General features: G+C 39.8%; 1 protein-coding gene across 1 annotated transcript in view; it reads right to left on the bottom strand.

Annotated features, from left to right (window-relative positions):
* Positions 1-13,811, bottom strand: part of Top1 (DNA topoisomerase I) — an 80,061-nt gene that overhangs the window by 3,203 nt on the left and 63,047 nt on the right. Inside the window, exons 14-19 of the mRNA XM_026383171.2 lie at positions 7,719-7,862; positions 6,802-6,987; positions 6,004-6,072; positions 5,320-5,434; positions 3,918-4,045; positions 50-144 (exon numbers count right to left, since the gene is read on the bottom strand). Coding sequence (XP_026238956.1) covers positions 50-144; positions 3,918-4,045; positions 5,320-5,434; positions 6,004-6,072; positions 6,802-6,987; positions 7,719-7,862 — 737 coding nt within the window. The remainder of the gene's footprint in view (positions 1-49; positions 145-3,917; positions 4,046-5,319; positions 5,435-6,003; positions 6,073-6,801; positions 6,988-7,718; positions 7,863-13,811) is intronic.

Below are 13,811 nucleotides of genomic sequence, written 5' to 3'. Positions count from 1 at the left end.
ACATTTTTCTCTCAAACAACCCGGACTTGGCACATTATCAGGTACATACTTCTTGGTCTTTGCATCCTTCATAACTTTGGCATCAGCCTTAGCGCTTTTTAGGTTCCTCCGGGCATCTGCTAACTGGTCCTTCTTGGCATCAATCTAGGCAGGGAAAAACATCAGCAAAGTTAGGAGCAAAATGAGCTAGAGGGGGGGAAAAAAGGGTTCATTGAAGAGGGCGAAATCTGTAAGTTGCCTCCACAAGGAAGGCTATCTTTTAGTGGTTTTCCAGGTAAAAACACTTAAGCAGTGGCCTCATGAAGACACAAGGAGACGCAGTGACTGCTGAATTCAACTGCTGTTTTTTCGTTTACATTCTCCATTGATTATCCAAGAAATGAAGATTCTTATAGGGCAGTAACCTGGGAATCTGGATACTAATCTTCTAATCAGCGACCCCTAAGGCTTTAGGGGTATGTAGGCTGAGAGGGGAGTCCAGATGGAGCCTGTGCCTGGTTGTAATCTTCATTTCAAGAATACTGTGGGAGAGAAGTACTTAGAATTCTGGGACTGAATACTTGCATCTACTGAGCAAGCCCAACATATTCCTCACATTCTGCCAACACTCTGGAAAGGAGCTGCCAGCTTCTGAAGAAAAATGATGCACTTAAGAGAATATCCAAGAAACTATGAAATGGCAATTAAAGGTACCCAGAAAGATGCCCCAAACCAATAAGACATGCCTTTGGTATTCTGTTTCAGAAAGGAGAGAAGTCTGAAGTAAGAAGGAAATCAGTGTCAGACTTGGTGGCACACTCCTGTAATCCCAGCTACTTGAGAGGCTGAGGCAAGAGGATCACAAGTTTGAGGCCAGCCTCAGAAACTTAATGAGACCCCATCTCAAAATAATTAGAAAGGAATAGGGAACTGGGATTATAGCTCAGTGGTAGAGTGCTTGCCTAGCATGTCTGAGGCACTGGGTTAGAGTCTCAGTACCATGTGTAAATAAATGAATACAATAAAGGTCCACTGACTTAAAAAAAAGTCTGGGGATATAATTCAGTGTCAGAGCCCCTGGTTCAATTTCTAGTGCCCTGATATCCCCACCAAAAAAGGAAGGGAATTAGTTAATCGCTCAAAACAAGAGATGTGGAAACATCTTGGGGAAGTCTACAAAGGAATAAACAGGGGAACCCTGTCTCAACCATTCTTGCTTGTTAGAACACTTCTGAAAAATCTATTTTTCTTAGGTTACTTCTTAGAGATGGCAGCAGCTATATAGCCATGTGTCTAGAGCTCAAACCAGTGAGTTTGCACTGGTGGTGTAGGAAACAGAACTTCATCCTTATGATCACCCTGCTAACCTAGAAGGTCAAAAAAACCTCACAAAGTAAATAAACACTTGACTAACACATACTGGGTTACTGCTCACTAAGCCTAGAATTCTCAGATACACACACACACACAGCCCACCCAAGACTAGAAACAGAGGCCACCATTGTGAGATAAAAATTAAGCACGTTTACTATACATGGCTTACTTCCAACAGCTGTTGTCAAAAGCCAAGATGAAGGAACCAATTCTGTATATAAAAGCATCACAGACACCACTAGCCAGATTCTTCTTGGGCTAAAAATGCAGCAAACCACAATCTTAACCGTTTCTGAGAATGCTAAATTGGCAGGCTATGTCAAATTCTCTCTAAGCATCAAAGACTCCATTGATTCACTTAGCAAATGGGCGTGTGTTTGCTTTGGGAGCATATATATAGGAGAGGGATTCTGGGCTTGGAGGTCTCATCTAGCAGGCACTGTGGCCTGCCCAAATAGTGGTTCCAGAATGAGAGCGACAAAAGGCCTCCTCATTCTTCAGGGAGGGTCTCCTGAATTAGGTAAATAGCAACCAAACATTCATACTTTTATTTCTAGTGTGGAATGATAACATGAGAAAAGTAAACAATACTAGATGGCCTCTACTTAACAGAGTGGCAGCAAAGGGGAGCTGTTTGGATGAGTGGTCTATAGGGTTCCTTGCTTGCCAACCATATGTTTCCAGGATTCAAGAAGTCTATGGCTATATATTTAGTCACTGTGGACATGTACACTCCTTCAGGACAACCAGCTGGCATCTAGAGTAGTAACTACAGATTGCCTGTGTCTTAGGACCCAGATGTACCCAGGTGTTTATTTTGAAGTAATTACAATAGAAGAAAAACACTATGAACGTGAAAAACTCTATGATGTCTCATTCCACATCATTTTAAAACTCTAGTAAGTCCAAGTATAGAATCTCATAAACTTGGCTGGAAAAAAATTATCTGTAATTTTTATTAATCTCTAGTTGACACTGAGTATTTCTTTAATATGGGCAACAAACCATAGTAACATCAGTAGGACCTGTGAGTATCACCAAAAGATATTATATTTATTTTCATATAATATTACAATTGGAGCCGGGTGTGGTGGCGCACGCCTGTAATACTAGTAACTTGGGAAGTTTCAGTCAGGAGGATCACGAGTTCAAAGCCAGCCTCAGCAACAGTGAGGCACTTAGCAACTCAGTGAGACCCTGTCTCTAAATAAAATACAAAATAGGGCTGGGGATGTGGCTCAGTGGTTGAGTGTCCTTGAGTTCAATCCCCACTAACAACAACAACAAAACAATTGGTGCAATAATCTTGAAATACCATTTATACGCATTACTACCTTAAAATTTACAATATTAGAACTATCTCAAGTTTTTTTTTTTTAACAAAAGGATAATTTTTCAATATTTATTTTTTAGTTTTCGGTGGACACATCTTTTATTTTATTTTTCTGTGGTGCTGAGGATTGAACTCAGCGCCCCGCGCATGCCAGGTGAGCGCACTATTGCTTGAGCCACATCCCCAGCCCCTACCCTCAAGGTTTTTTTTATTGGTTTCCTTTGGCCCTGCATATCTGCCATAATAGTGAAATATCTACAAACTTTAACTGTAGGTTAGCAAATTAGGATGGTTTAGTTATGCAGCCACTGCTAAAAAATACTCATCACAGGCCAAGTGCACTGGCACATGCCTGTCACCTAAGTAGCCCAGAGGCTGAGTGAGGCAGGAGGATGTTAAGTTTGAGGTTAGCCTGGGCAACTCGGTGAGACCCTGTTTCAAAATGAGGAGGAATAAAAGGTGGGAGGCATTGAATTGTTCGCAAATTTACACATCAGTGTCTCTGTAGAGCATAACTGTGGCATACGGCCAATATTGAGCAGATGTTTGATGATAAACTATAATGTGATTCACATATAATATGTAAACATAAAAATATGTGTACCAGGATTAGGGGGAACTCAAATATCATTATTTCAACATCTTTTTATTTTTTGAGATGGGGTATCACTTTATTACCCAGGCTGGGCTCAAACTTGCAATCATCCAGCTTCTGCCTCTGAAGTAGGCTGGGATTACAGGCATGTGCCACCGTGCCTTAATTTGAAAAGAGCTGTTTTTCTTTCTTTCTTTCTTTTTCTTCTTGTGGTGCTGGGGATTAAACCAGGGTTCTCACACAGGGTATGGCAAACCTTCTATCACTAAACTACATCCCTAGCTCTAGAGTTGTATTTCTGAGCACAGAACAAAAGTTTCTTTATATCCATTTTCCTCATGTACAGTAGCAAAAGCACATCAAGGTTAGCACTTCAAAATAGGTAGTGGCCAATATAGAACTTCTGTCCACAGCAGAAAGAATTCCTGTACAACTGGTACCTTGATATGCATAACTACTATCATATTGTCACTATTTATTCATCCTTAATATGGACAGACCAAGACTGGCCTGCAGATATCCTGGTTCAAAAGGCTGGATTATAAAAGCCTCCTCTTTGCAGGTTATCTGCAAAATTAACAAGTTGTAGACAAGTTTCCCTTCATTTTGCTACCCCATCATCTAGTCCCAAGGTACCTTAGACTGCAAGTTCATCATAGACTTCTCAAATGTTTTTGGTGGTGCCCTCTGATGGTTACAAAGAATCGCAACAGCTCGATTGGCACGGTTATAAGAAAGAATCTTTGCTGGAATATTCTCATCCGCTGTAAAAAAAAGATGATAATAAGACTTAGTTTGTATGCCCAACAGTGCACACATGTCAATGATTTTACTGGCCCTTACCGCACTCAAATGATGAAGTTTCTCCCAAGGCACAAGGTCAAAATTCAAGAGTTAATGGTCATAAGAAAATGACAACATGAAGTGTATATGTAAACTTAGCCTGGATGAATTCCCTCCATAAGAGGAATTTGAGTCTCTTTCTTTTTTCAGTTGTTGATGCACCTTTATTTTTATTCATGTGGTACTGAGAATTGAACCCAGTGCCTCATATGTGCTAGGAAAGCGCTCTACCACTGAGCTACAGCCACCCCCCTCTCTTTTTTTAGGGTCTCATTGTGTTGACCACACTGGCCTTCAACTCCTAGGGTCAGTGATCATCCTGCCTCAGCCTCCTAAATAGCTGGGACTATAGGTAAGCCAACATGACTGGCTTGTTTCTATAATATAGTGAAATATATACCCATTTTTTTGTCCAAGGAGTCAGGACAGGGACTCTTCTGATGCCTCATTCCTGCTTCCTACCTACTTGTCTAAAGGAGCCTAAAGAAATGTATAACTGGAAAGGAGTCAGTAGATGAAGATGAGATAAAGAAACCTTAAGTTTCACACTTTAAGCCACAAGGCAGTATACTGTTTAAAAAGGAAAACTATTGCCCCTCAACATGCCTGTCTCTGGCTTTTCTGGCTTATATTCTAAGACCACTTAACATGTTTGATAAAGGACATTGAAAACTTAGTAGTGACTGGTCCCCCCATGGAAGTGTGGGGGTTGAGTGCGGTAGGGAGCTGTGGCTCTTGGTAGTATCTTCTGTAGCTAGTTTTAAAAACACTAATTAAGGGGGGGAAATAATGAAACCTTTGGGAAAAGATCTGCTCCTATATTTTTCTGATAATCAATCATGATAACTTTATTCTCTCCAAGTTAATAGAACATCATAGTATTATATCTTCCTTCACCTTGTGAGCTTTTAAATAACATATATGTAAAACACAAAACCCAGGCATTTTCTAGGCAGAAAGAAAAGTTCTGTAAGGGTAAGAGTAGGAGAAACAGCACTGATCCTATTCATACAACTAAGCTTTAGTGCCTTTTTTTTTTTTTCCTTAAAGCTTTAGCTCTTGATAAAGGCCTGGAGGGAAAATGTTTCCAGTCACAATGGTGAGAAGAAAAAGTGGAACAAATCCAGGATTTAGCTAAGCAAGCACACTGGCACCATCAGCAGGATGTGGCCCCGTGTGGTCAAGCAACACTTACGGGCTGTGAGTTCTTTCAGCTGTTGCTGTAGCGTGATGGAGGCATTGTAAGTACGGAACACCTTGGCTGTCAAGCCCTCCATGAGATCCTGAAGGTGTTTGTTTAGAATACCAGTCTGGAGAAAATAAGGCAAGAGAGAAGAGAGGGGATTTTGGGATTGAGGTAAGAGGCACATCATCCTGTCCCTTCTGGCAAGCCCTAAGAGTTATTTATGCTAGTGCAGTTGAAATCTTGTCAGGTTTACTGTCTTCAAGTGGAAAGTTAGTTAAGAGGAAAAATAATTTCATACTATAGGATTACATGATGCCTCCTTATGGAGTACTTCAATTCTAAGCAGGCCAATAAAGCAAATTTGTCCTTCCCTATTAAGATTTTCTCTGGCAAGCTCTCGGGGGCAAATCTTGGGTCTCCAGAATCCAGCTAATGTAAGCCTGTGTAGGAAACAGGGAAGAATAAAAGGCAGGGCTCATCTATCCCCACCTCAGCACTTTGGCAGTTGTTATGCAGTAGAGGTGTCTGCTTCTGGCCACAGATTCACCATCTGCCCTGACGGAGGAAAAGTACACATGGGACAGACTTGGCTGTAGGAAGAACTCGAACCACCCCACTGGCAACCTTTTCCTTTAGGAACTTGTGAGGCCCAGTTTAGGACTCCCTTCAGCCCAGTGTGCTTTGTCCACTCACATTTAGTCTATCAAAAAGATCATCCTCAGGCTGCTTGTTCTCCATAAATAGTTGCAAGTTCTTAAAAACCTAGAAGAAATAAGAAGTCTAATTATTATTCTTTTTAAGAAATCTTTAGAGGGCTGGGGTTGTGGCTCAGAGGTAGAGCGCTTGCCTACCATGTGTGAGGCACTGGGTTTGATCCCCAGCACCACATAAAAATAAAATTAAGATATTGTGTCCACCTATAACTAGAAAATAAATTAAAAAAAAATCTTTAGAGCTAATTTTCAAACTTAAATAGAAAGAGTAAAGTACAAGGACAATCCATAACTCTTTTGTCTTTTGTTCAAGCCCAATACATTAAGAATGATTAGGCTGGGACTATCAGCTGCACCTCTGAAATGATGGGCTCAAAATACCTGGAAACTAAAAAAATCAACTCTTTTACTCATTTGCTGTGTGGCTGAGTAAAGAGGCAAGGTGACAAATGTACAACACAACTAAGGCATTTTGTGATGTGGTTAAATCATTAAAAAAGCATGACTGGGTTCAATCTTACATTGAGTTTATTTTGAAGACCAACTCTATAGATGTTGAACACTGCTTTAAAAGATGGCCTCTTACTCCCAGGAAGGTGGCACAAGTTGCGGGACAGGAAGTGTACAGCACAACAAGAAATACCTGTCCCCTATCTTCAGGTCATTTTTGCTGTTGCCCAGCAAAGTGCAGAGCACATGAAAAGCCCTCAATAAATGCTTACTGAATGAACAAATGAATGAAAACACATGGCAGGAAAAACATGCCACATTAACTTACTCGTCTCTCAACTGGGACCTTGTTATAGTATCTGATTGAGTCCTTCCCAGGGAAGTCAAATTCTACCACATGTTCCTGACCATCCAATTCTGGGTGCAGATTGATGTGCTCCACACGAAGTGAACAGCAACCCACAGTGTCTGCTGTTTCTCCTTCCTCCTTCTCATTGCCTGCTCTCAGAGCAAGCTGCCCAGGGAAAACAGATAAGAAAAAGATCAGCATGAACGAAAATATGTGAACCTTATAGCATCTCTAGGAAACTCAAAAGAGAAGCCTCTCAATTCTCCTTGGGGACAGAGCATCAGTCTGCGTAGTCTGAAAACTATGGATTCTACAGATGATTTTTCTATGAAAGCTACAGGGACACTAAACATATAAAGATCCAAGTTTCTCTTTTCCATCATTGAAAATGGAGACGGAGGAAAGAAAGACTTTTTAAAAAAGGTAACAAAATGAGGATAATATTTCGACTCTGGGCAATCAAACCCAAAAAAATAGTGTCTTAATTTTGCAACAATTCAGAATTGTGCTGAAATATAGGGAGTGAAAAATAGAAATTCTTTTTCTAAACTTTTAAGTTATACTGGTTTGTGCAACTTTTGATTCAGTTACAGAAAAAAACAAATATATGTGTGTTGGTTGTGATCTAAACTTTTTTATTTTGGGTCATGAATGAAAAGAGTTTAAACATCACAGTATTTCCAACATGTTCAGATTCATGCGAATCCTGTTATGAAGACCATACTCAGATAGACTGTGGATGCCTCTTGCTCCAACACTGCCTTCCTTACTGGGCCAGGCTTAATGCAAGCAAGATAGTGATTGTCAGGGTGTCACTGCTACCAACCCCCACTCCCTAGGACTTGGCACAGATCTTGGCAGAGCAATGGCTAATGTTGACTGAAAGCTTTTCCTACCTTGTCAATAAAGTATAGTGCTACAGCTCTCTGCCGGACTTTCATCTCTTTGGACTTCCAATCTTCCCGATACTGGTTTCGGATTTTGTCCACACACTTCTTCAGCCGCCGAGCAGTCTCATATTTCTGCCAGTCTTTCTCACCCTGCAAAGACCAATCCCAAATGGTTTGTTTAGCAACTGGTGAATAAGACAGACTTTGAATATTCAAGTTCAGAGCTCTGAACCAAAGAGAAGGACCTTGAGCTTAAGCAAGGTTGAAAAACACAGAACTGAAAAGAAAGTAAGTCTGGGGCATTTAACCTGGTAAAGAACACATGCTTGTCCCATTTTCCCTGTCAATCATAACTGGCTCCTGTGTGACTGCTGTGTATGTCCCCTTTCTGTCAGAGAGTATAAACATTCCCATTTCCTCATCAGCATCACAGTTTTGCTACTGAATATGTGACCCAATAGCAGTTTTCTGTTACCACTGAATTCCATTAAATTTAAGACAACCATTCACAGTTTGATGGAGCTGTCAAAGAGGCAGAATCAAAGACTACAACATGTAATTACCAAGGTACAAAATTACTTCCAGGAACAGCTATAATAATTCACCACCATTTTCTAACTTTTGCATTTAAATTATTTAAAAGTATTCCATGATTAGAGTGAAAGAACAATGTTTCTGGAAGTTGGTTTTTTCTCTGGGGGGGGGGCATTAAAATTTTTGTGTAATGTTTGAAAATTGATTCTAAAGCCAAAGAAGGGCCATTAAAATATGTAAAAAGACAAACTAGACAACAGAGAAGACCAATTTCTGCTGCCATGATGAATACATACAGACTCATAACCAAAGATAAATACTGTTGTCGAGTGAGAAGGATAAAGAAGGGGAAAAAAATCCCAAAGAAGCAGGGAGTATTACAAGGCACAAAACTGACTATATGACATGAACACAGGGAAGGAAGGAACTTAAGAACCTAATAATTCTGCTCTTAATTCTCCAACTTCACCAACAAAGGAAAGGAGTAGTGACTTCTACCCACTCTGACTGTTTCCACCTATGCCATGAACCCACAGTACTTGAGAACTAAGACTGTGGTCAAGGTAACCAACCTCTGTACATGCAGGGGCATGGAGTACAGAGCAAGAAATGCCCACTACTTTTAGATCCTAGCAAATGTTCAGAAATTAAAGCTTTTGTAGGTGGGCTAAGGAGTCATCAGCATTCTCCCATGATCATGTATGCATACTATTTATAGGGACATATTTGGCTAAACAGAGAGGTTCAGTTGTGGGTGGGTGATTTAGTAGCTGGTGAGGCAGAAGAAATATCTAAGTCTGATTTCCTGGGGAGTGGGAAATTTCTTGCTGAATTTTCTAAGTACATTTTGATATTTAAAAGGGTGAATAAGAAGATGTTTGTCATAAGCTGTCTTCATGTACATGTCAGTGACGAATCTGAGAATTATTCTTACACACTCACACAGGAAAAAAGGGACCTCAAAGGCTCTTTGCAATCACTCCAGTACACACGGGCCTATGGGCTTGAGTACACTTGGGTTACATTTGCTCCATTCCTTAGTCATCCCATTGAGATTAAGGTAGACGTGAGAGAAAAAGGGTTTAGAAAAACCCAAACAATATGTCATTCACACAAGATACCACTAGGAAAAAAAAATATACCACTAGACAAACTCTCCTGGAATAAGGATCCAAGATTCTCTCAAAATAAGGACACTGGGATGGGGGTGGGAGCAGAAGCCACCCTGTCTAGATTTAGCCGGAGAGGGACGGCCTCTAAGAAATATGCTTATCCCTGTTGCCTTCAGTTTACACTGTTTCTAGTAACAAGACTGAAAAAAGCCTAAGTGTCTCTTTTTTATCTACTAAAACACCATATCGTAAATAAAATGGATAAATTAAAAGTGTTAATGTTAAAGACAATAAAATCTCAAAACCAAAGCCGAGTAGACAAGCTATAGAGTGATCCTAATAACACACCTGTTAAAACTTGTAAAATACTACATATTGTTTGAACACATAAATATACAGTAAAAATATCCCCCAAACAACAATAACAAGCCACCTGAGAATAAAAACATGAGTTTCACACAACAAAAAAAGGTGGGGAATGATACAAGGGGCTTCAGCTATGCTTATCAGAATGTTTTATGCAATGACATAATCAAAAGTAAGCCATAATGTTAAGAGTTGATAAAGCTAAACTGAGTGTGGTGGCATACACCAGTAAGACTGGAAATTCTGGAGGCTGGGGTGAGGGTTGTGAGTTAAAGGCCAGCCTGGGAAACTTACCAGGACCTTGCCTCAAAATAAATAAGAAAATAAATAATTAAGTAAGAAAATAGATAGATAGAATAAAAGGGGCTGCAGATGCAGCTCAGTGGTGAGAAGGCCTCTAGGTTCAATCCCTGGTATTGCAAAATAAATAAATATATATAAATAAATAAATAAAAAGGATTGGATTAAGCAAGATGATGCCAGGCATACAAAGCATTTACATATTATTCCTTATTCTTGTATATTTGAAATGTTTCGTTAAAGGTCAAACCCCTAATATGCTTATATAGTTCTGTGCTTGCACTGCTTCTCTGGGTGGCAATGCAAAGTTAAAAAGCATTCAAACTCCAACCTCTGCAGACTACTGTTCTCCTGAGTGGAAGACAGATTGAGAGGACTGAGAGCAAGCTCAAGAAGTTGACTCCCCACTCCCCCACTGACACTACTCTTCCAGGCCTATCATGACTCTTCTTGGAATCCCATCCCCAGTTGATCAGAGTCAGGCATTCTATTTTGGGTACAAGGTATCTAGGCAGGGCCTACCTTTGGGTGAATTCAAGGTTCACTACCATAATCATAACTGAGAAACTTGAGTAAATGCTTACTGTGTAAAGCAGTTATCTGGATGATGTCTGCAATAAAACTGGTTGGCTTTCTGCTTTTTCTTGGGGGGGTGTGTGCGCACGTGCACGCGCCAGGGATTGAACTTGGGCACTCAACCACGGAGCCATATCCCCAACCCTATTTTGTATTTTATTCAAAGACAGGTTTTGCTGAGTTGCTTAATGCCTTGCTTTTGCCGAGGCTGGCTCTGAACTCATAATTCCTCCAAACTGCTGGGATTATAGGCGTCCACTACCACACCCGGCAGCTTTCTGTTTTTGAGGTACTCCACCTGGCTCATCTAAGGATCTCCATCTTCAGAAAGGCTGTTACAATCTACTCTTGTTTATTATTGTACAAGTATACATCATTCACATATTTGGAATTTGTTCATTGGCTCTCCATCCCCATTTTTGCCATTATCTGTCTAGGTCATTAAAATTTCTTAACATAGAATACAATAGTCTCCTATTAGAATCCCAGCTGTTTGGGTCCATTCCAGTCTCCACAAAGCAGCAATCAGTCAGATTTATCAGTTAGTTTAAAGTTTCCAGAAATCAAGTCTGGTATTATTATTATTGTTTCTGGACTTTCAAAAACCCAGGTCAGTGGCATACTTTTGGACTAAGATAATAAAAAAAAAGAAATGTAAAAGAGAATTAAAAAATCTGAAGACAGAAAACCTGCTTCCCTCTATAGCCTACTCTCATGCCCCCCCTCTTTTGTGTGTGTGTGTGTGTGTGTACTGGGGATTGAACTCAAGGGTGCTTAACCATTGACCCCCATCCCCACCCGCACCTTTTTTTTATCTTTTGAGATGGGGTCTCACTTAGTTGCCAAGGCTGGCTTTGTACTTTCGATCCTCCTGCCTGAGCTCTCCAGAGCTGCTGGGATTAACAGGTGTGCACCCACTGCACTCAGCCTCAGACTCTTTCTTATTCCTCCATGCATACCAAGTCTTCTTCCTGTCCTCAAAACCACCAAGCTCTTTCTCCCCTCAAGGATTTCAAAAGGATATTTTCTCTGGCCAAATACTCATTCCTGTATTTGCTTCAGGGATAAAATCCAATTCGTCCCACCCATAAATCTAACCTTAAATGTTAACTCCTTGGAAAAGTCTTCCCTGAATCCCAGAGGCCAGATGAGGTCCTTGGTACACTCTCCATTGATACCCTGTACTTCTGTTTTGCAGCATTTCTAACAATTTATATTTGGTGTGCTTATATGCCCATGCCTCTAAAATCTTGCTTAAGCTAGGCTACCTATAGTCAAGACACTCCTCCAGTTCAATTAGTTCTCCAATGGTCCTTCACAAAGAGGAAAAGAATGGTCTTATCTTCAACATGTCATTTAAAGGTGGCTATAATGTGGCAGTAGGATGTCACAGGAAAGTCTAAGGAGACTGAAGATCTAAATTAGAATCTAAGAGAAATGAAGTTAGAGTTAGCAGTAATCAAATCATGGATAAGTTTTTTGGCTCCCACAGGTTAAATTTACTCCTTTTTTTTTTTTTAATTTTTAATATTTATTTTTTAGTTCTCGGCGGACACAACATCTTTGTTGGTATGTGGTGCTGAGGATCGAACCCGGGCCGCACGCATGCCAGGCGAGCGCGCTACCGCTGAGCCACATCTCCAGCCCTTGATTATTTTAATATTGTGGTAAATAACAGAATTCAACACTAAAATGTTGTGTGATCATCATTACCTGATAATTATTATTAACTTTTTAAATATTTTTTGTAGTTGTACACAATTTTTCTTTCTTTCTCTCTCTCTCTCTCTTTCTTTCTTTCATTTTTATGTGGTGCTGAGAATCAAACCCAGGACCTTGCATGTATGAGGCGAGCGCTCTACCACTGAGCCATAACCCCAGCCCCTTGATAATTATTTTTGTTATTCCTATTCACACCCTCTATTCCTCAACATGTTCTGTCTCTCTGTGTCCATAGCCACACAATTATTTCTATTTGAAGCTCTTTTAAGACCTAGTTTTAGCCTAATTTCCTTTATAAAATTGTTCTTGATCTCTAATGCTGGTAATAACTGCTTCCTGTTTATCTAAAACATTTAATTTTTATCTTTCTTCTATCACAGTGGAATTTTTAACAGAACAGCCCATTGGTGGCCTACAAATTCTTTGAGGGCTAAAAGCATTGTTTATCTATTTTTGTAGCCCTAGAGCTTTGTGTTATTTAAGAAATAATATTTCTTTAAATGACTTGCTTAGGAGTTTTTCCGATTCTTTATTCTAGGTAAAGTAATTTTTCAATTGATAGGGGCAAAATATGTAGATGAGTATTTTTCATTAGAAACACAAGGCAATAAGTGAGAAGATGTAGTGTAAATGACAATATACTAAGCCTTTTAATGTGGCTTTCACATCTTAAAAAGATGTTAAATCCCTACAAACCAAGACTAAGGTTTTTCGTCTCAGTCTTCTATTTTTTTTTTAAATATTTATTTTTTAGTTTTCAGCAGACACAACATCTTTGTATGTGGTGCTGAGGATCGAACCCGGGCCGCACGCATGCCAGGTGAGCGTGCTACCACTTGAGCCACATCCCCAGCCCCAAGTCTCAGTCTTCTAAATGTAAAAGTTACAGTCTATAGAGAACTAGTTCCCTGAGTGGTTTTAGGTTGCTGTTCACATTTTCATGTATGTCAGCAAAGCCAGGTATACAGCCAACTGGCTAACAAAACAGTTTCTTCTTTCAGAAACTCTATCAAAACACATAGTTTATGATGTGCTTTTACAGACATCATCCCATCTAGTTTTGGTGGAATTTACCCAGGTGAGAACTTAGGAAGCTAGAAAAGGTATGTAAGACTAGATTAGATTTTAGTCTTTCCAGATTCAGAGAATTCACATTCTTTTTCTCAAGAGTCAAGAAAGCTGAATAGAGGAAGAAAGCTATGGAAATCAATATGTTTATTACTCCCTATATATCACATCCTGTCTACCAGACAGTAGCAGGGATGATGGAAGGGACTGTATCTGTCCTGTTTAGTCAATGTAATTCCTTGTGCTATGCATATGCTGTGCCTGGCACATACTGGGATTTTAGTAAATATTTGTACATTCATAAACGAGTAAGATTACAATGTGACCAATTACAATGAGACACTTTAGGAAGGTTACCAGAGAATGCTAACCGTGAAAGTACTTGTCTTTTTTAGTGGGAAGGTTTATTGTCTATTAGTCT

The sequence above is a fragment of the Urocitellus parryii genome, chromosome 6, assembly GCF_045843805.1.
Source record: "Urocitellus parryii isolate mUroPar1 chromosome 6, mUroPar1.hap1, whole genome shotgun sequence".
In the NCBI taxonomy this organism is placed as follows: Eukaryota; Metazoa; Chordata; class Mammalia; order Rodentia; family Sciuridae; genus Urocitellus; species Urocitellus parryii.
Note: the sequence above shows the minus strand (reverse complement) of the source record. Positions and strands in the feature narration are given on the sequence as shown.